A 15,686-nucleotide genomic window follows, 5' to 3' on the forward strand; every position below is an offset into this window, starting at 1 on the left:
CTGCTGAGACAAGCTCAGAGGATGAGGTGCCAGTTTACGATGACGAGCCCAACTCCAGCTCATCTGTATCTTCCGAAGAGCTCCGAGTGATGCTAGAGAGACGCTCTCAGTCAAAGAAGAAACTTCACTTTAGTCCTCCCAAGCTTTTGCCAAACAAAGAAGCTCCTCCACAAATCATCACATGGTCAAAGGTCCAGGTGACGGTTGAAAGACTGAAACCGTCAATTAGTGAGTATTACTATAACAAATGGAGTGTCACCGTGGATATTCTGAGAGATGATGAAAAAGAGCCTCAGCCCCAGTCTCCAAGCCAGCATCCGCTCAAGGCCCCTGAGGAACTGCTGTGCAGAAGCGATACTGAGCTCAGCTGAAAGTGCCCACCCTGAAGACAAGTCTCAGCCACTGACGAAGTGCCAAGCACAAGTGACTCTGGGCCTCTTTGGGGAACACAGAAAGTCAGGGATGACCTCGATTCCCAAAACGAGGTGGCAGTCAAAGAGACACCAGTCAGCCAAGAAATCCTACTCCAGATTGAATCTGGGCCCCTATCGATTCAGTCATTGGAGGTCATGGAATCCAATGTGACACCTGACCCTCCTCCACCTCATGATTCTTTCTATTGTGTGTCACTCTGAGGCCATTGGCTTTGGAAGTTAAACAATACACCGTTAATGTTAAATAGGTAAGCTGATCATGACCATTGGTCAAGGGTCACAGCTTTTGTGGTTCTTACATTATGTGTTTAAAAGTTGAAGTTGACAGCTGTAGCTGTTTGCTATTTGAAAGCTGTTATCAATATACTAATAAAGTCTTGAGCACATCTGCCATATTAGTATAAGAGTAAGTATTTACAAAACAGCTGCATTGGCCGGGAATCGAACCCGGGCCTCCCGCGCGGCGGCCGAGAATTGTTTAGCTAAACTGCCCTAAACCGTTTCCCATTCATTCTCTATGGTAGTGATAAACCACTACGGATGTAATGCGCCCTCTCGCCACTGCCGCTTTGTGGCACTGTAACCGCTTCAACACCCCACCCCCACCCCGCCTCCTCCACTCCTCAATCGATTCAGTGACAGTGACCGTGACAGTGATAGAAGAGCAACCGAAGCAATACCGAGAAACAACTAGTAGAAACCACTTCTTTACTTTGCATTTGTTTTGTCCAACAAAGGTAGGCTAAGTGACTTTTTTATGAAGGTCCAGATTGAAAACGAGCCAATACGTACATTTTCGCGGTAAATGTCGGAGCATTTTCTACTGAATGTCATACATCTGTGGGCTTTTTCTCTGTGCCGCTCTTTGATAACACGGGAAAACTTGCTAGCAAAGTTAAATACCTTTGGTTTTGTGTATCCGTCGGACACAAATATACACTTCTTACACACATACGTGAAAGTTTTAGAATATTTTGATTAATATATATTCATATATTTTCGTTTCAGTCGGAATATATGTTTTCAGTTCAGATTCACCTGCAACCTCAACATCTAGACAATACAATTTACATATTTTACGTAAGTTCGATTTCTGTACAGTAATTCAATTCAAGTCAGTTTAATTTTATTACCATTAAAACGTCGTTCAGTCACACACGTAAACTAGGTGGGGGAGGGGGGGGGGACTGAGGCTTCGCCAAAAACAGAAAGGGGGGGACATGGCACAAAATAACTACGGATAAAAAACTCAACAGTATCAACACTTGCATTGAATGAGGTAGATTACAGTATACCTGGTGTTTTTGTAGTAGAGTTGCACAAATTCCATTGTAAACTTATAGCAGTGGTGCAAAAAGAATTAAGTTGAGTTTCAAAAACGGGGGGGAAGGGGCAGTAGCGAGAGATCAAGGTGTGAATGTTGCTAGGTAACGTAGTGGGCCTGAAAGGTCGCACTTTTGATCCCCCCACAACAACCCAAAGGCCCAAGAGGGCGAGATCTGGCAACTGTGTCAAGGACTTCCTTCAACTCTTGTCTCCACAGGACACAACGCACAAGCATGCCAAGTATTGTTTCACTGTGCCCCATAACCACCCTTTTCTTGATTGTTCTCCTGTGGTTCACCTCAAATTCATAAAAAAAAAAAATAGTCAAAATTTAACTAGCAACACATAAAGGAAATATGCAATTTTAGGCAAAAGGAATGTCATTTATTGTGAAAAATTGCAAATGAAAGACATTACATTTTACCTCAAAAGCAGTGTTAGACTTAAAGGGACAGCTCATCCCAAAATCAAAAATATATATTTCTCCTGCATGCAGACCTATTTATCCATATGGATTTGTTTGGTGTGAGTTGCTGAGTTTTACAGATATCACCCCTACAGATATTTTGTTAAAAAAATAAAATCAGACCCTTTCCAGAAATGATTATGTGGTTACTCAAGATAATCTACAGACCTTGTTGTGAACAGTTTTATGTAGCATTCTACTGCAGCCAAGTCATGATTTGTGGAATGAGAAACTGGCTTTGACTTTTTCAAATGTATATTTCAGGTGCGTTGAGCTTAGTACATTAGTCATTAGCCACTTAGTACCATTATACTGAGAGAAGGCAGTAGGGGTGTAACAGACACATACAGTATGCAGCATGGGACAACTGCGATCTGTTGCACCCCTAGAAGGCAGACATCTCTACAGCTGATATCTCCAGAACCCTGCAATTCACATTCAAAAATTCCAGATGGATAAACAGCACTACAGGCCAGGGGAAAAATATGTATTTTTGATTTTGGGATGAACTATCCCTTTAAGAAGACGCACGTTTAACATATACATCTAACACTGTCTTTTCCTCTCATATATCACAGGCCAACATGCAAAAAAAAAATCAGTTTTTTTTCCTGGGAGGATCCAAGTTGTTTTCCGCAAGGGACCTCGAGGGTACCTCTGCCAGGATCCAACTGATGAAGCTAAGCAGCTCAAGGACAATCCTTCTCTGCAGGACAAGTCTGCACCACTGAGGGAGGACATAGTCAAACAAAATGCCCTGATTGTGGTCCGTCAGAGAGGAGGTGATTCCTCAGACAAGACAGAGGTGCAGGGGGAATATATACTGCAGTTTGGTAAATATAAGGGTAAATCTTTCCGGTGGCTTTTGGAAAATGATGTAGGTTACACTATGTACCTCATCAAGCACACACAGAAAGAAGAAGCTGCAGGACTGTCAATGACTGTGGGGCCTAGCAAGGCCAGTATGTCATCCTTTATACAATATGCCCTCAGCTTTGACGAAATCCAGTCTCTTCTCCGTTTTGAGTTAGAAAGGACCACAGCTCAAGGACTCTCAGAAGATGACCAGCTGGTTGGCTTTGGCTCTCATACCAAGAGCACCTGGCGAGAGGTGTGGGAGAGCAGAGCTGACGGCTATGCAGCCTTCGTCATGAGAACAAAGTGTTTTGTAGGGACTCAGATGTACAGACTGCAGCAGTACCTGAGAAAGAAAGAGATGGCCTCTGTCTCCTCTCCACCTGTTCCTGCCTCAACTACACCTGATGAAGTTATGAGTAAGTTTTTTTTTCCCAGTATGCCCAAAATGTTGGACCTGTATTTATATACATTAGACATAACTAAGCTGTGGAACATATACATTTGACCAAAATAATTTAATTAGAATGTAGATGTACATTTTTACAGCATTTTTAATTCTTTCTGATGGTGTCACAGTGATGGATGATGATGAAGAGCTAGAAAAAGCAATGCAGAGCATACCACCCACCGAGGAACTGGTGCAGTATCGTAAGTATATTTTTATTTGATTTTCAACGGACTGAAAATTAAGAATCATTTTTGGCTCAGATAGTATGATTAAATGTGACTGCTACATCTTTTTGTGTGTTTCCAGCTGCTGCTGCTACATCATCATTATCATCATCATCATCATTTGCTGAACCAGGACAAGCCACAGGAATGAAAAAAGGTTTTGTAAAAGTTCACACGTGCTGGATTGAGCCACCATGAATTGCTCTCCAAAACAGAACCATGAATTAAACCATTCTCGTTCTCGTGTTCTTTGTGTTCTGGTCAAGTTCTGGCCATGTCTGTTTTCTGGCCATGTTCTGGTCATGTTTCACTAATGTTGTGTTTGCATGGTGATGTTCCTACTAACAAATAGGGTTCATGAATTGATTCCTTCAACGTTGAGGGTAAGTACCCGTTATTTTCTTCATGCATGTTAAAATGGGTGTATGAGTAAAGTGTATTATCATTATATTACCATTAAATCTTTATATCAGAAAGAAGTACCAATTAAATTTACAAGACTTAGCAGATGAAGTAAGATTAAAGTGATTTGTGTGTTTACCTAGTGTGATTATTCCATGTTTCTAATTAAAATAATGTCTTTTTCTGTACCATCAGCTTCATTGTCCAGACCACCTGCTGACAACCAGAGGAAACTGCACGAGCCACTTGTAGATGGTAACTGCAGTGTAATTTGTTTCTGTGTCTACAATACATTCATCTTAATCCATTCAGTTAAAGGTAGAGCCACGAGGATTTGTCCAAGCTGTTCATAAACGCATCAGAATGTCAAATACCAACAGTGTGTTTTTTGGGTTGGTGAAACGTCCTGAGCACAGCAAAACAATAAGAAGAAATAAAATACAAGCAGACGGCAGGGTCTCTGTAGAAACAGCCACCATCACACATTTCTACTTGGTCAGAAGTGATGATTGAAAGAGATTATGTAATATGAGTCTATACATAGGTTTTTGTGGACAGTATTGCAGATTATACCTTAAACTCTCTGGTTTATTGTGGTAATATCAGTCCAGTAATTTACTGAGGATTGCTCTGTGTTATCTGGTTGTCCTTCTGACCTCACAGCCCCCACCATGCCTACAGTGCAGAGACCTGTGCCCCTTCCTCCTGAGCTGCAGTTTCTGGTAAAGGAGCAAACTGAGAGGACTGTCTTAGCACCAGGTGTGTATCACAGGCTGGTTTTCATATTCAGTTTTATTTTCTCCTAAACAGTGTCTATGCTGTGGATTGCATGAGTGTTATATGTTTCTTCAAGGTTTTACATCAGTGGTAACAAAAATGATAAAGTAAATAAATAAAAAATGCAACGTGGAATGTATCTGTTTTAACTGAACTAAACATTGATCTTTTCAGGAATCCTTTCACCCTCTGACACCTCATCTGCTCCTCATACACCTGAGCCACCACACAGTAAGATGTTCTCATAACTCCTTTCTTACTGTGCCCCAGACTTGCCCTTTAATATACAGTTCATAAAAAGAAGACTAAAAAGTGTGCATGTTATGATATCTCAGTCTTTTCTCATCTTTGTTCTCTCAGCTGGTCCGTCTGTTGTTGTTGTCCCACCTACTGTCAGACCAGCCCCTCACTCACAGCTAGCACACAGTAAGATATTTTTATAACTCTACTCTGAGGATGGTACTCTGACCCCAAAATGTTTTGAAATTGCTGTAAAAATGACCTATGTCCTTTACTATACAGTGTATAAGAAGAAGAATAAAGAGTGTAAATGTTAAGGCATCTCTCTAATCAATTTTTTTTTTTCTTAATCCGTGTTCCATCAGCTGGACCTTCTGCTGCTGTTCCCGCAGACACACACAGACCAGATACTTGTACACCAGAGACACCACACAGTAAGATATCACCACAAAGTGTATCAATTTATTATACAATCTGTGATAAAAATAACATCTATTAAAATGATTACATGTCACTTAATTAGGTTTTTTTCTTGTTATCCTTGTTCCCACAGCTGGGCCTCCTGCTTCTGATGCTCCACCAGCACAGAGACCAGATCAGGATATAAGTGGCTGGACCTGTTCTTATCATCAGAAAATGTGGATGAGGACAGAGCTCCAATCTCTGGGACTGTGGCCTGGTTATCACCATATGATCAGGCCAGGTAACGCCATTTCATTATGGCGTCTTCCTCCTCAGCCAGAACTAATTGACACTGTGTCGGTGCTCCCATCCCGCAATTTTTTCCAGCTCCATCCTTTTTTCATTTGGAAACCAGAGAGTGACATCATGGTGAGACTGCGAAATAATTACATACTCCCGTGTCTTCATGGTTGTTTAAAGCCTGACATAGTCTCAGCCGGTGTGGGTAGGCCTCGAGTGATTGTTGGAACCAGTGGGCAGTACTACATCTTTGCCTCACGCCTTCGCTGCAGGATGTGCAAGAAGGTCTGGTTTGCTGACAGTCCTCGTGGCTGGATAAACTGCCAAAGCAGTTTACAAACATTGTGCCAGCATTCTTGACATACAAGAAGGCCATTTGCAAAACGGTGCTTCATGAGCTGAGGCGCACCAGCAAGTCACCCTCGGACATGGCAAATGAGTGAATGAATGAGCTGATGCACCTTAAATACGAACAAGCTCATCTGGCATACCTCCACAGTATTCAGAATGTTTGGGATGCTGAGGCTGGGGCTTATGGACAGAAGACTCTTAGTCACCTTGTGAGGAAGGATGACACGCCACAGTCTTTTGGGGACTACGATGATGGAGATGGGTGGTGTGGAGTCTCTGTCTCTTCTCACTACTTGACTGACTGCCTCATTGAGGAGTACCGGTGCCAAGAGTCAGCCATCATCACACTTTTACAGGGCACTTTTGGACAGGTGTTGAGGTCTGACCATACCAGGAAGGTGGCACGGAAAGTGACCTTGTCTTCTGGGACCATGTCAAGCTACGCCATCATGAATGAGAACTGGATGATTGCCTCCTGGGTCATGGTGCAGTCTGAGACAGACAAGTCCCTTAAGCCCATGTACCAGGGGTTAGCAAAGAGGTACACTGATGCAGGGGTGGAGAAGGCTACTTACCAGTGGGTAGACAGGTGAGAAATATCTGCCCCTCCTTTCACTGTCACCCATAACATACATATTTGACTCAAAAAATGTTTTTTCTTTTTATTCTAATCAGTTCCTTCTTCTTTTGTTCAGGGATTGCTGTGCACCTTTCAGAATCCCTGACCTTGGCCACGGCGAGCACCTCAACTGGGATGCCTGGAAGACCACGCCCTCTCTCAGCACTGAGGCCACTGCTGGGATTCTGGAGAACACCTGTGCATCCCGTATGCACTACAACCCCAGCATTGTGGTGAAATTGGATTTGTTTCACTGTATGAGGCGTTTCATACGGGAGTGCACTTCAGAACATCATCCCCTCTACAGCACCTTCTGTCAGCTCCTCTCCACTGCCTTTTCTGTTGTTGATCAGGAGGACCTGCAGAAGCTCAAGGACGCTTACCAGTTCTGTGGGATACAGCCACCAAATCCCACAAAACAGCACATCAGAGAGCACTGCAGGACCAGAATTCCGCAGCCAACAGAACTGGTCGACAGAGTGGAGAAAGTTCTCCAGCACTTCCACCTGACCACAGACCCAAACAACTTGCCACTCTTCAAACCATCCATGCTGAAGACATGGCGTATTCAGAGGGTGCACATTCTCCGTGGGTGCCTCAGTGATCCTGAAGTCTCAGAGGGAATCATGTACAGGTATGGGGGCACTCTGCAGCTTAACCATGTCCCTGGTGACGGTGCAAAAGTTCCCATCTGGATTCCTGTCAGAGGGACCTCACAGCAGGAGGGGTATCATTTCCACCAGTCCCAGTGGGTTACTGGAACTCATGTGTCCTGTGAATTGTTCCAAGCACAGGGCATGACAGGGGTGGCACGATGGAACTACCAAAGACTTCTGGACATGAAGCAGCCAGATGTGATCCTCCCACCTGTGTTTGATCCATTGCTGGTAACTGAGCTTAACTCTGCTTCAAAGAGGGTGACTGGAAAGGAGAAGTATCCCATGCTTCACCTCTCTGACAGGGACAAAGGAGAGAGGTTTGGCCTTGAATACAGAGAGCCAGGGTGTCGTCCAGTCCCGCTAAAATGGGTAAGTCACTGCCAATTTCTAGGACAAATATTTTAAATATCATTGTAAATGGCTTTTATCAAATTTAGTTGAATAAATATGAGTAAAACAATAATTACCTTACCTTACCTTCTACCTCCTTTTTTTTCCCAGAAACGTCAGATACCCCACCCCTGCTATTGCTGTCCTCACCAAGGAGTGCCCGCACTGGACCGGTCAAAACTGGTGGACGACTGTTTGTGTTGGACCACAAACGCTGGACAACACCAATGAAAAAGGCTATTGACAACCTCTTGGACAAGTATCATGGACACAAAGACATGTTGAAGCTTGTGGATCATGACTATGCAGCTATGGTCCATCAGTCTGCCACGGATCCAAACAGTCTGCTTCACCCCACAACAAAACACCACATAACACAATACATAAAACACCTGGCTAAGCAGTTGAACAGAAGCTCATCACTCAACACCAGTCCAGAAAAACTACTGGAGACACAAAAACTGTGGCATAGTCTAACTGAGGGTAGTGAGACTGTCCATGTCCCAGTTGTTGAACTGCCACCAGCCATTGTGAATCCAGTAGGTCTGGTCTCACAACCAGCAGCTGAAAAGCCACTGACACGGGAGAATGTACAGAAAATGGTGCAGGACTTATTGCAACAGCAGCAGGAGCAGCAGCAACAACAAAAACCCCGACAGACAAAAACTATTGAATAGATGAGTGTTTGGAATTTCATAGATTAAAATTTGGAATATTCCAAATTCTAATCCATGTCCCTTCTTCTCGACTACTTCCTGTGTCAACAGGACGTGCTCCAGAATAGGGAAAGAGAAGGTCAGTGGCTGCAGTTGAAGGACAGTCCTCTTGTGTGCCGCTGAAGTCGCTGGTAAGTTACCATTTGTCGCCTCACAATGCTTGTTTTTCATCTGGGTACTTCATATATAGTGCATTTATTTATGTGGGCCCACTTTTGCCTCTGTCTCAAATGTAGCAAGTACAGTTTTAAAACAATGCTAATTCATGAGCTAATGCTATAGTTCAGAATTTGAAATCACATGGTCTACTTCCATATTCAGATTTATTACATTTGTTTTGCAGGCAAAACATCACCTTAGTGTTTGGCTACAAGATGGTAATTAGATATGAATACCAAGGTGTTGTGACAATGCAGTCATGAACGGTCCAGTCATAGGTCATCTAACCTGAACAGGTACACAAGTAGTTGGTCACTGCACAACTATAGTCCACAGCTGCACAAGTATGAGAGTAGTGCATCCCCCAGATACTTTCTCCTGAGGTCCCAAGGTTATGGCTTATCGGGCAGACAGACTGTCTCCTGACATTCTCTAGCGGAACACAATACATGAGTAAGGCCGACAGATGCAGTGATTTAGAGCAAAGAGGTATGCATAGCTTTTTGTTTTTCACTTATGCCCAATAGAATTTGTATACATGGTTATATACAGTTAAAAACCTTCACTCGAGAAGTAGCCTTCAGAATTGGGTTGGCAGTCACAATTAGGGGTGGGCGATATGGCAAAAATATCATATCACAATTTTTTTATTATAAAATCACGATTTCGATTTTATCACAATCTTACATGTATTTATATTATGTATTATGCTATGTATTTAGATTTCCATTTACTGTTTTTACTTTATTTTCTACTTTTTTTTCAAGTACAAAGGTAAAAGTAAAGGTAGTAATGTCTGCAGAAACCACAAACAGAAGATGGAACTAACTCTTTTAACTGAAACAGTCACCAGAATGCTTTGTTAACATGTTAAAATCACATTTTTCTTCTGGAGCAGGACGCTCCCAGACCCCCAGGGGACAAGAGACTGGTTTACCAACATGCCACCTTTTTCTCCTCTTATGAGTTTGCAGGTCTGTATTTAGTCATCAAAAAATACCAATAAGAATACCATTTAAGTACAACAGCAATAAAAATGTAGATTTTTCAAAAAAGGAAGCAATAACATGCAAGATTTTTAAACTGTAATTAAGTAAAAACACTAATACCACAATGTAAAAATACCTAAGTAAAGAATCTGGGTATTTTTTTCTATCACAGCAGGTAAGTGATCAGTGTTTCAGTGACTCTCTGTGGATCAGTGAATACTGTTTTCTTTATGGCGGCCCGCCACATTAAAAACATCAACACCACGACATGATTTTCTTGTTTCGGAGCTGCACACCTTTTTCGCTCGTGTCTAGAAGGTAACTCTTTATCTGCGCAACTCTCGCGAGATTTGTGTCCGTTATTTCTACTAAAATAATCAAACTCGCGCAATCTTTCGCAGGTCCAAGGTTCCCTTCTACACATGACCCTCTCTCTCTCTGTCTCTCTGTCAAACTAATGACAGCAGACTGAATAATGTCACATTTAGAATGATATATCATTAAATCAATTTGTGTGGCTCCTCCTACTCTTTCATCTCCATAGACAGTCAGCTTGATTCAGCTCAAGAATTAGCTTTCCTGAGGACTGCGAAGACAAGAATCCCGCAACTCTTTGGTAAGTGGGCCGCTGTGTTTATGTTGTTCTCTCCCCTTGCTCCATATCTGAAATTTATAATGTGAGTTACATGTGCTTGGGTATTTTTCAGACATTTTATCCAATAACGGGAGCCTGATAAACAAGCATTTAAAACTGATGGGGTGCATCATGGGGTACTTGTGTATCATCAGCGGTCACAGGTCCGTTGTACTGACCAACATGCTGACGGAACACGTATCCAATGCCGACAGTTGGATGGACGGCAGGAGATTTCAGATCCTGGTGAGTACACTCTTGTCAGTTCTAGATATTAAAGTCAACGACACATTGGCTGTTGAGCTGAATCTGAGGACATGGGGCTAAAAAACTACACTTCCCAGAATGCACCAGGAGCAGCAAAGAGATGCCTGACTGACAATCGCTGATTTAGAGCACCTGGTAAGGACTGGGGGGAGGTCGGTCACTTACAAACAACCTGCAGAGAAGGAAGAAGCAAGAAAGAACAAAGGAACATAAGGAACAAATGGCACACCAAAAATCGAAACGTTGCTGCTGGAGATGTGGTCTGGTTGGCTGACCAAAATGCCTTGAGAGGACACTACAAGCTGGCTAGAGTGGTCAGTGTTAATGCTGACAGCAAAGGCATTGTGAGAGATGTGCTTGTGAAGACTTTTTCCAGCTATCCTGTTCCCATCACAAAGCCAAATAACAAAGAAGGGCCCATAAGGGAAAAAAGTGAAAGAACCAAGAGGCTTCAAACAAAAATCCCAGCCACAATTCTTCATAGAGATGTCAGACGCCTTGTCATTCTACTTCCCACAGAAGAACAACAAGAGGTGTAAAGGACTTGTGTGACCTCGCTGGGTTTGGAAAACCAGGAGGTCAAGTGGGAGGTGTTGAGCTGAATCTGAGGACATGGGGCTAAAAAACTACACTTCCCAGAGTGCACCAGGAGCAGCAAAGAGGTGCCTGACTGACAATCGCTGATTTAGAGCACCTGGTAAGGACTTGGGGGAGGTCGGTCACTTACAAACAACCTGCAGAGAAGGAAGAAGCAAGAAAGAACAAAGGGAGACCCAAGTCCACTCACAGATTCAGCCAAAAGACGCCAATGGTTGGTGAATGTTTGTTTGCTTTGTTAGTGTTCTGATTTTGTGTTCAATTAGTTTGAATGAAGGTATTTTATTTTGAGTTTAAGTAAAGTGAAAATGAAGGATACATATATTCTGTTAAATGTTAAAATTTTGCTAAACTCTTCTAAAATGTTGACCATTCTTTATTCAATTTAAAAGGCTTAAGTGATTTAATTTAAAATGATTGATATGTCAACTTTTTTGGTTCTGTGTTTGATGTTAATTTTGTTTTCTGTCTTTAAAGGTTTACAACCTATTGAAATACCAATCAACTAAGGTGAAAATAAAAGTTTGAGTTGGATCTTAAATTGAGTTGTCCTCGCGTCCTTTTGGAGGGAAAGACAGGTGGACTTGACAGTTGTAAACCACACGGAGCAGCCTGGCCCTGAGGATAAACGGCTTCAGAACCAGAAATAAGCTGTGGACGCAGAGGAAGTCAAGATGGCGGAAGATGTCCTGTGGAAGTCGGTCAAGGAGCTCAAAAAAGAGAGGACCACTGCAAAAAGCAGCTTCACCAGACAAGCCAACTTAATTTCAAGAGGAGCAAGCAGCATGCTTCAAGTGAAGTTAAAGGAGGAATTCACCAAACTTTCAGACTGTTTCAGAAAAATGCTCAATGCCAATGATGATTACAGGATTGGACTGGAGGCTGACATTAAGGCTGAGAATGAAGAGGCAGATCTTGATGAACAGCAAGAGGCTGACATTGACAGATCTGTAAAAGAAGGTGAAACAAAGTTCGCAGAAATAAGAGACATTGTTCAAACAAACCTGTGGTCAAGGTACGGGAAGAGTGAACTTGATGTGGCAATCCGGGAAGCAGAAAAAGCCACTGATAGAGCAGCTGGTGTAACTGTGGAAAGCAGCAATGTGGAGAGCTATGAAGTACACCTCACTCTCTTGGACAAAAGAGTAAAAGAGGCCATCTCAGCAATGTCAACATGGGAGAAATGGATCCCTGTGGAATTAAAGGATGAATTGGATGGAAGAGTCAAGGACGTGAGAGCATCCTATTACAGCCTTGAATTAAAGAAAGCTGACTTTGCCACTGCTCGGACGAGGGAGGAGAAAGGCACAGGAGTGAAACCACAACCCCAACTGGCAACACCCACACCAATAGTGAATAGAATCAAGCCAACCACTCTACCTATCTTCAATGGAAGCAAGAGAGAATATCACAGATGGAGGAAAGACTGGGAAAGCCTGCAAAAGCAGGGAGAGCCATCCGGTTCAATAGAAGTGAAGAAGATTCAACTCTTGGAGAGTGTGGATGACAAAATCTCAAAAGATTTCAGACTTTCCACCTATACCACTGCCAATGACATGTTCAGAGTTCTGGAGAACAGATATGGCAACAAGTCAACCATCACTGTGGAAATCCTTGAAGAGCTGGAGAAGATGCCACATGTGAAGGGGAACCAGCCAAGAAAGGTCATCGACCTCATACAGTCAGTGGAGAAGGCCCTAGCAGATCTCACAGAGTTAGGAAACTCTGGAGCCATAAAGAACCCACTGGTGGTCAGATCCATTGAAAGTAAGTTGCCTGGCTTTATTAAGAGATACTGGCTGATGTTCATGGTTGAACCTAGAAACGTCACATCAGACAACCATTTTGACATGCTCTTGAAGTTCCTAAAAAGTCAAGAAGAAATACTAGAGAGACTCGAACAGCTCAGGACTGTGGAGAAGACAGAGAAAACAGATCGCTTCGACAAGAAGTATGAGAGAAAGATTGCCTCAACAAAAACCACAAAAAAAGAAAAGCTTGATGAGGTATGTGGCGTCTGTGGTGAGAGCGGGCACAACAACAAAATCTTCTTCTGTAGAAAGTTCAAAAGACTTAAGCTACCTGAAACGAAAGCTGTGTTGAGAAAGCTGGGAGCATGCAGGAAATGTCTTGGATGCCATGATGAAGATGGATACTGCAGAGACACTTTCCTATGCAGAAACAAAGACTGTAAAAGGGGAAGCAGTGCCCCAGACCACCATTTCTTCCTCTGCCCAAAGGGAGAAGTCAGAAGAGGTGAAGAGGAAAGGAGTGGAAAATACAGCAAAGGTGAAAGCACACTGACGGAGGAACAAGAGCAGATCTTGTCTGAACTTCCCCTAGAAATGGCAGATCGGTGCAGGAAAGCTTTCACCAACACCAACAAAACCACAGTGGAACTCGATGCTTCAGGCCAGTCGGAGCTACTGCAGAGAAATGGGCTCGCTGAACTTCCTGTTGTTATGATGTTGATGCAAGTCACCGCAAACGCAGGGCAGAAAATTGGGACTTTAATTGACCTTGCTTCAGATACAAACTACATCACTCATAAGGCTGCTGAAAGACTGAGGTTAAGAAATGAGAAGATAACCTTAGTTGTGCATGGAGTTGGTGTAATGACCATGAAGGTGAAGACACGAAGGTATCACTGTCTGCTACGGCTTGGATGAAATTGCCAGAGTGCATCAAGTAATTGAACCTGAGCAGTTGAAAAAATTCTTCCCAGAAGTCAAACTTGAAGAATTGGAAAGGCCAGAAGAGGTTGAACTTCTCATTAGCCACCGAGAGGGAAGACTCGCTCCCCAGAGGGTGAAAATCATCGGAGACCTCGTCTTGTGGGAAGGTCCATTGGGGAAAACAGTGGGTGGAGCACATCCCGACTTGTTTGAAGAAGTGGAGGTGGCAGCATATGAGTCCAAGACACACTTTGCTCGCTCCATGAGGACAGCAGCTGTCAAATATCAAGAAATCAGAAGTCAATCAACTGACATAGCCCAGCTACAGCAAGAGGACATGGCTCAGACCAAATTCACAGCTGCCAGTAACCATAACTTCCTTGAGTGGTGGCACTGGGACAGCATCGGAGCTGCTTGTGAGCCAAGATGTGGAGGATGCCGATGTGGAAACTGCCCACCAGGAGGAAAAGAAATTACCCTGGCAGAGGACAGGGAGCTTGATATAATTAAAGGAGGCCTCACCTACAGAAAAGGGGACGCTCACACACCATCTCCACACTGGGATGCAAAGTATCCTTGGACGGTAGATCCAACCTCTCTTCCAAACAACAAAGTTGCAGTCCAGGCCTGTTTCTTAAAGATGGAAAAGCAACTGAGCAGAGAGCCAGACTGGAAAGCCGCATATGCTACCCAGATCCATGAAATGGTGGAACGAGGCGCAGCCATACAACTCACCAAAGAAGTCAGGGACAGGTGGAACGGACCGGTGTGGTATGTAAGTCACCTGGTGGCACCAAACCCACATTCAGTGACAACACCAGTCCGCATTGTATGGAATAGTAGCCAGAAGTACAAAGGCGTGAGCATGAATGATCTTCTTCTGAAGGGCCCAGACGTCCTCAACCCCATCAGAGCTGTTTTGCTGAGGTTCAGAGAAGGGATGCATGCAGCTCTAGGAGACATCAAAAAGATGTACAACTCTGTATGGCTGGAGGAGCGTGAGATGCATCTTCACAGGTTCCTCTGGAGGGACAGCCAGATGAAGAGATAAGTGAATATGCAATTACCAGAGTCAACATAGGGGACAAACCAGCTGGTTGCATCGCTCAGGTGGCCATGAGGGAAACAGAGCTAACAAGCTCTACTTGTTAGCCTCAGGTAACTTTTCCAAAAGAAAGAAGAAGATGAGGATGGGAAAAAATCTTCTCAAGGAGGAGGTGAGGACTGAGACACCTAATCCACTGACTAGGAGGGCTCTTTTAAGTCAAGTGGCTGCATTGTACGACCCAATTGGCTTAGTTACACCTGCCAAACAGAAGGGAGCTATTCTTGTTAGAAAGGCATTCCAAGAGGGAAGGGGTGGCAAGCTAATCCAAGAAACCTGGGACCAACCTCTCTCAAACGGTCTCAGAGAAGAAGCCATACAGCTTTTTGAAGAATATGTGCAGCTTGGACAGGTGAAATTCCACAGGAGCCTCACCCCGGCTGGCTGGAAAGGAAAACCTTGGGGCATCACATTCTCAGATGGAAAACCTATGGAGCTGTGATGTACTTAAGATGGAGGACAAGTCAAGGCACTGAAGTTCCATTTGTGGAATCAAAAGCCAAGCTGACACCTCTGGATCAGAAGGGAGAAGCTGTAAAAGCTGAAATCTGTGGTGCTGTCTTCACAGCCAGGATCAGGAAGTATGTGGAAAAGCATGCTCGAATGAAGATCGAGAGATGGTTCCATCTACTTGACAGTCAAACCGTC

The 15,686-nt window shown here is 43.5% G+C and overlaps 1 protein-coding gene and 1 pseudogene across 2 annotated transcripts; both read left to right on the forward strand.

Moving 5' to 3' along the window:
* The first annotated feature begins 979 nt into the window (after positions 1-979).
* Positions 980-4,897, forward strand: LOC146318336 (uncharacterized). Its single transcript, XM_084732532.1, has 6 exons — positions 980-1,127; positions 2,805-3,500; positions 3,661-3,732; positions 3,839-4,139; positions 4,354-4,413; positions 4,822-4,897. The coding sequence occupies exons 1-4, from the start codon at positions 980-982 to the stop codon at positions 3,952-3,954; spliced, it is 1,032 nt and encodes a 343-aa protein (XP_084588658.1). The 3' UTR covers positions 3,955-4,139; positions 4,354-4,413; positions 4,822-4,897.
* On the forward strand, positions 4,225-8,573 carry LOC146318337 (uncharacterized; annotated as a pseudogene). Its single transcript, XR_014771667.1, has 7 exons — positions 4,225-4,413; positions 4,822-4,917; positions 5,110-5,166; positions 5,541-5,609; positions 5,729-6,817; positions 6,924-7,875; positions 7,944-8,573. The product of XR_014771667.1 is annotated as an uncharacterized LOC146318337 (transcript).
* Positions 8,574-15,686: the final 7,113 nt, after the last annotated feature.

The sequence above is a fragment of the Lutjanus erythropterus genome, chromosome 12, assembly GCF_056507025.1.
Source record: "Lutjanus erythropterus isolate fLutEry1 chromosome 12, fLutEry1.hap2, whole genome shotgun sequence".
In the NCBI taxonomy this organism is placed as follows: domain Eukaryota; kingdom Metazoa; phylum Chordata; class Actinopteri; order Lutjaniformes; family Lutjanidae; genus Lutjanus; species Lutjanus erythropterus.

Excerpts from the sequence above, each read along its gene's own strand:
- LOC146318336 (XM_084732532.1), top strand. The coding sequence starts at position 980 with ATGCGCCCTCTCGCCACTGCCGCTTTGTGGCACTGTAACCGCTTCAAC. Across the intron at positions 1,128-2,804 it reads GCAATACCGAGAAACAACTA|GCCAACATGCAAAAAAAAAA; the intron begins GTAGAAACCACT and ends CATATATCACAG. Across the intron at positions 3,501-3,660 it reads TACACCTGATGAAGTTATGA|TGATGGATGATGATGAAGAG; the intron begins GTAAGTTTTTTT and ends ATGGTGTCACAG.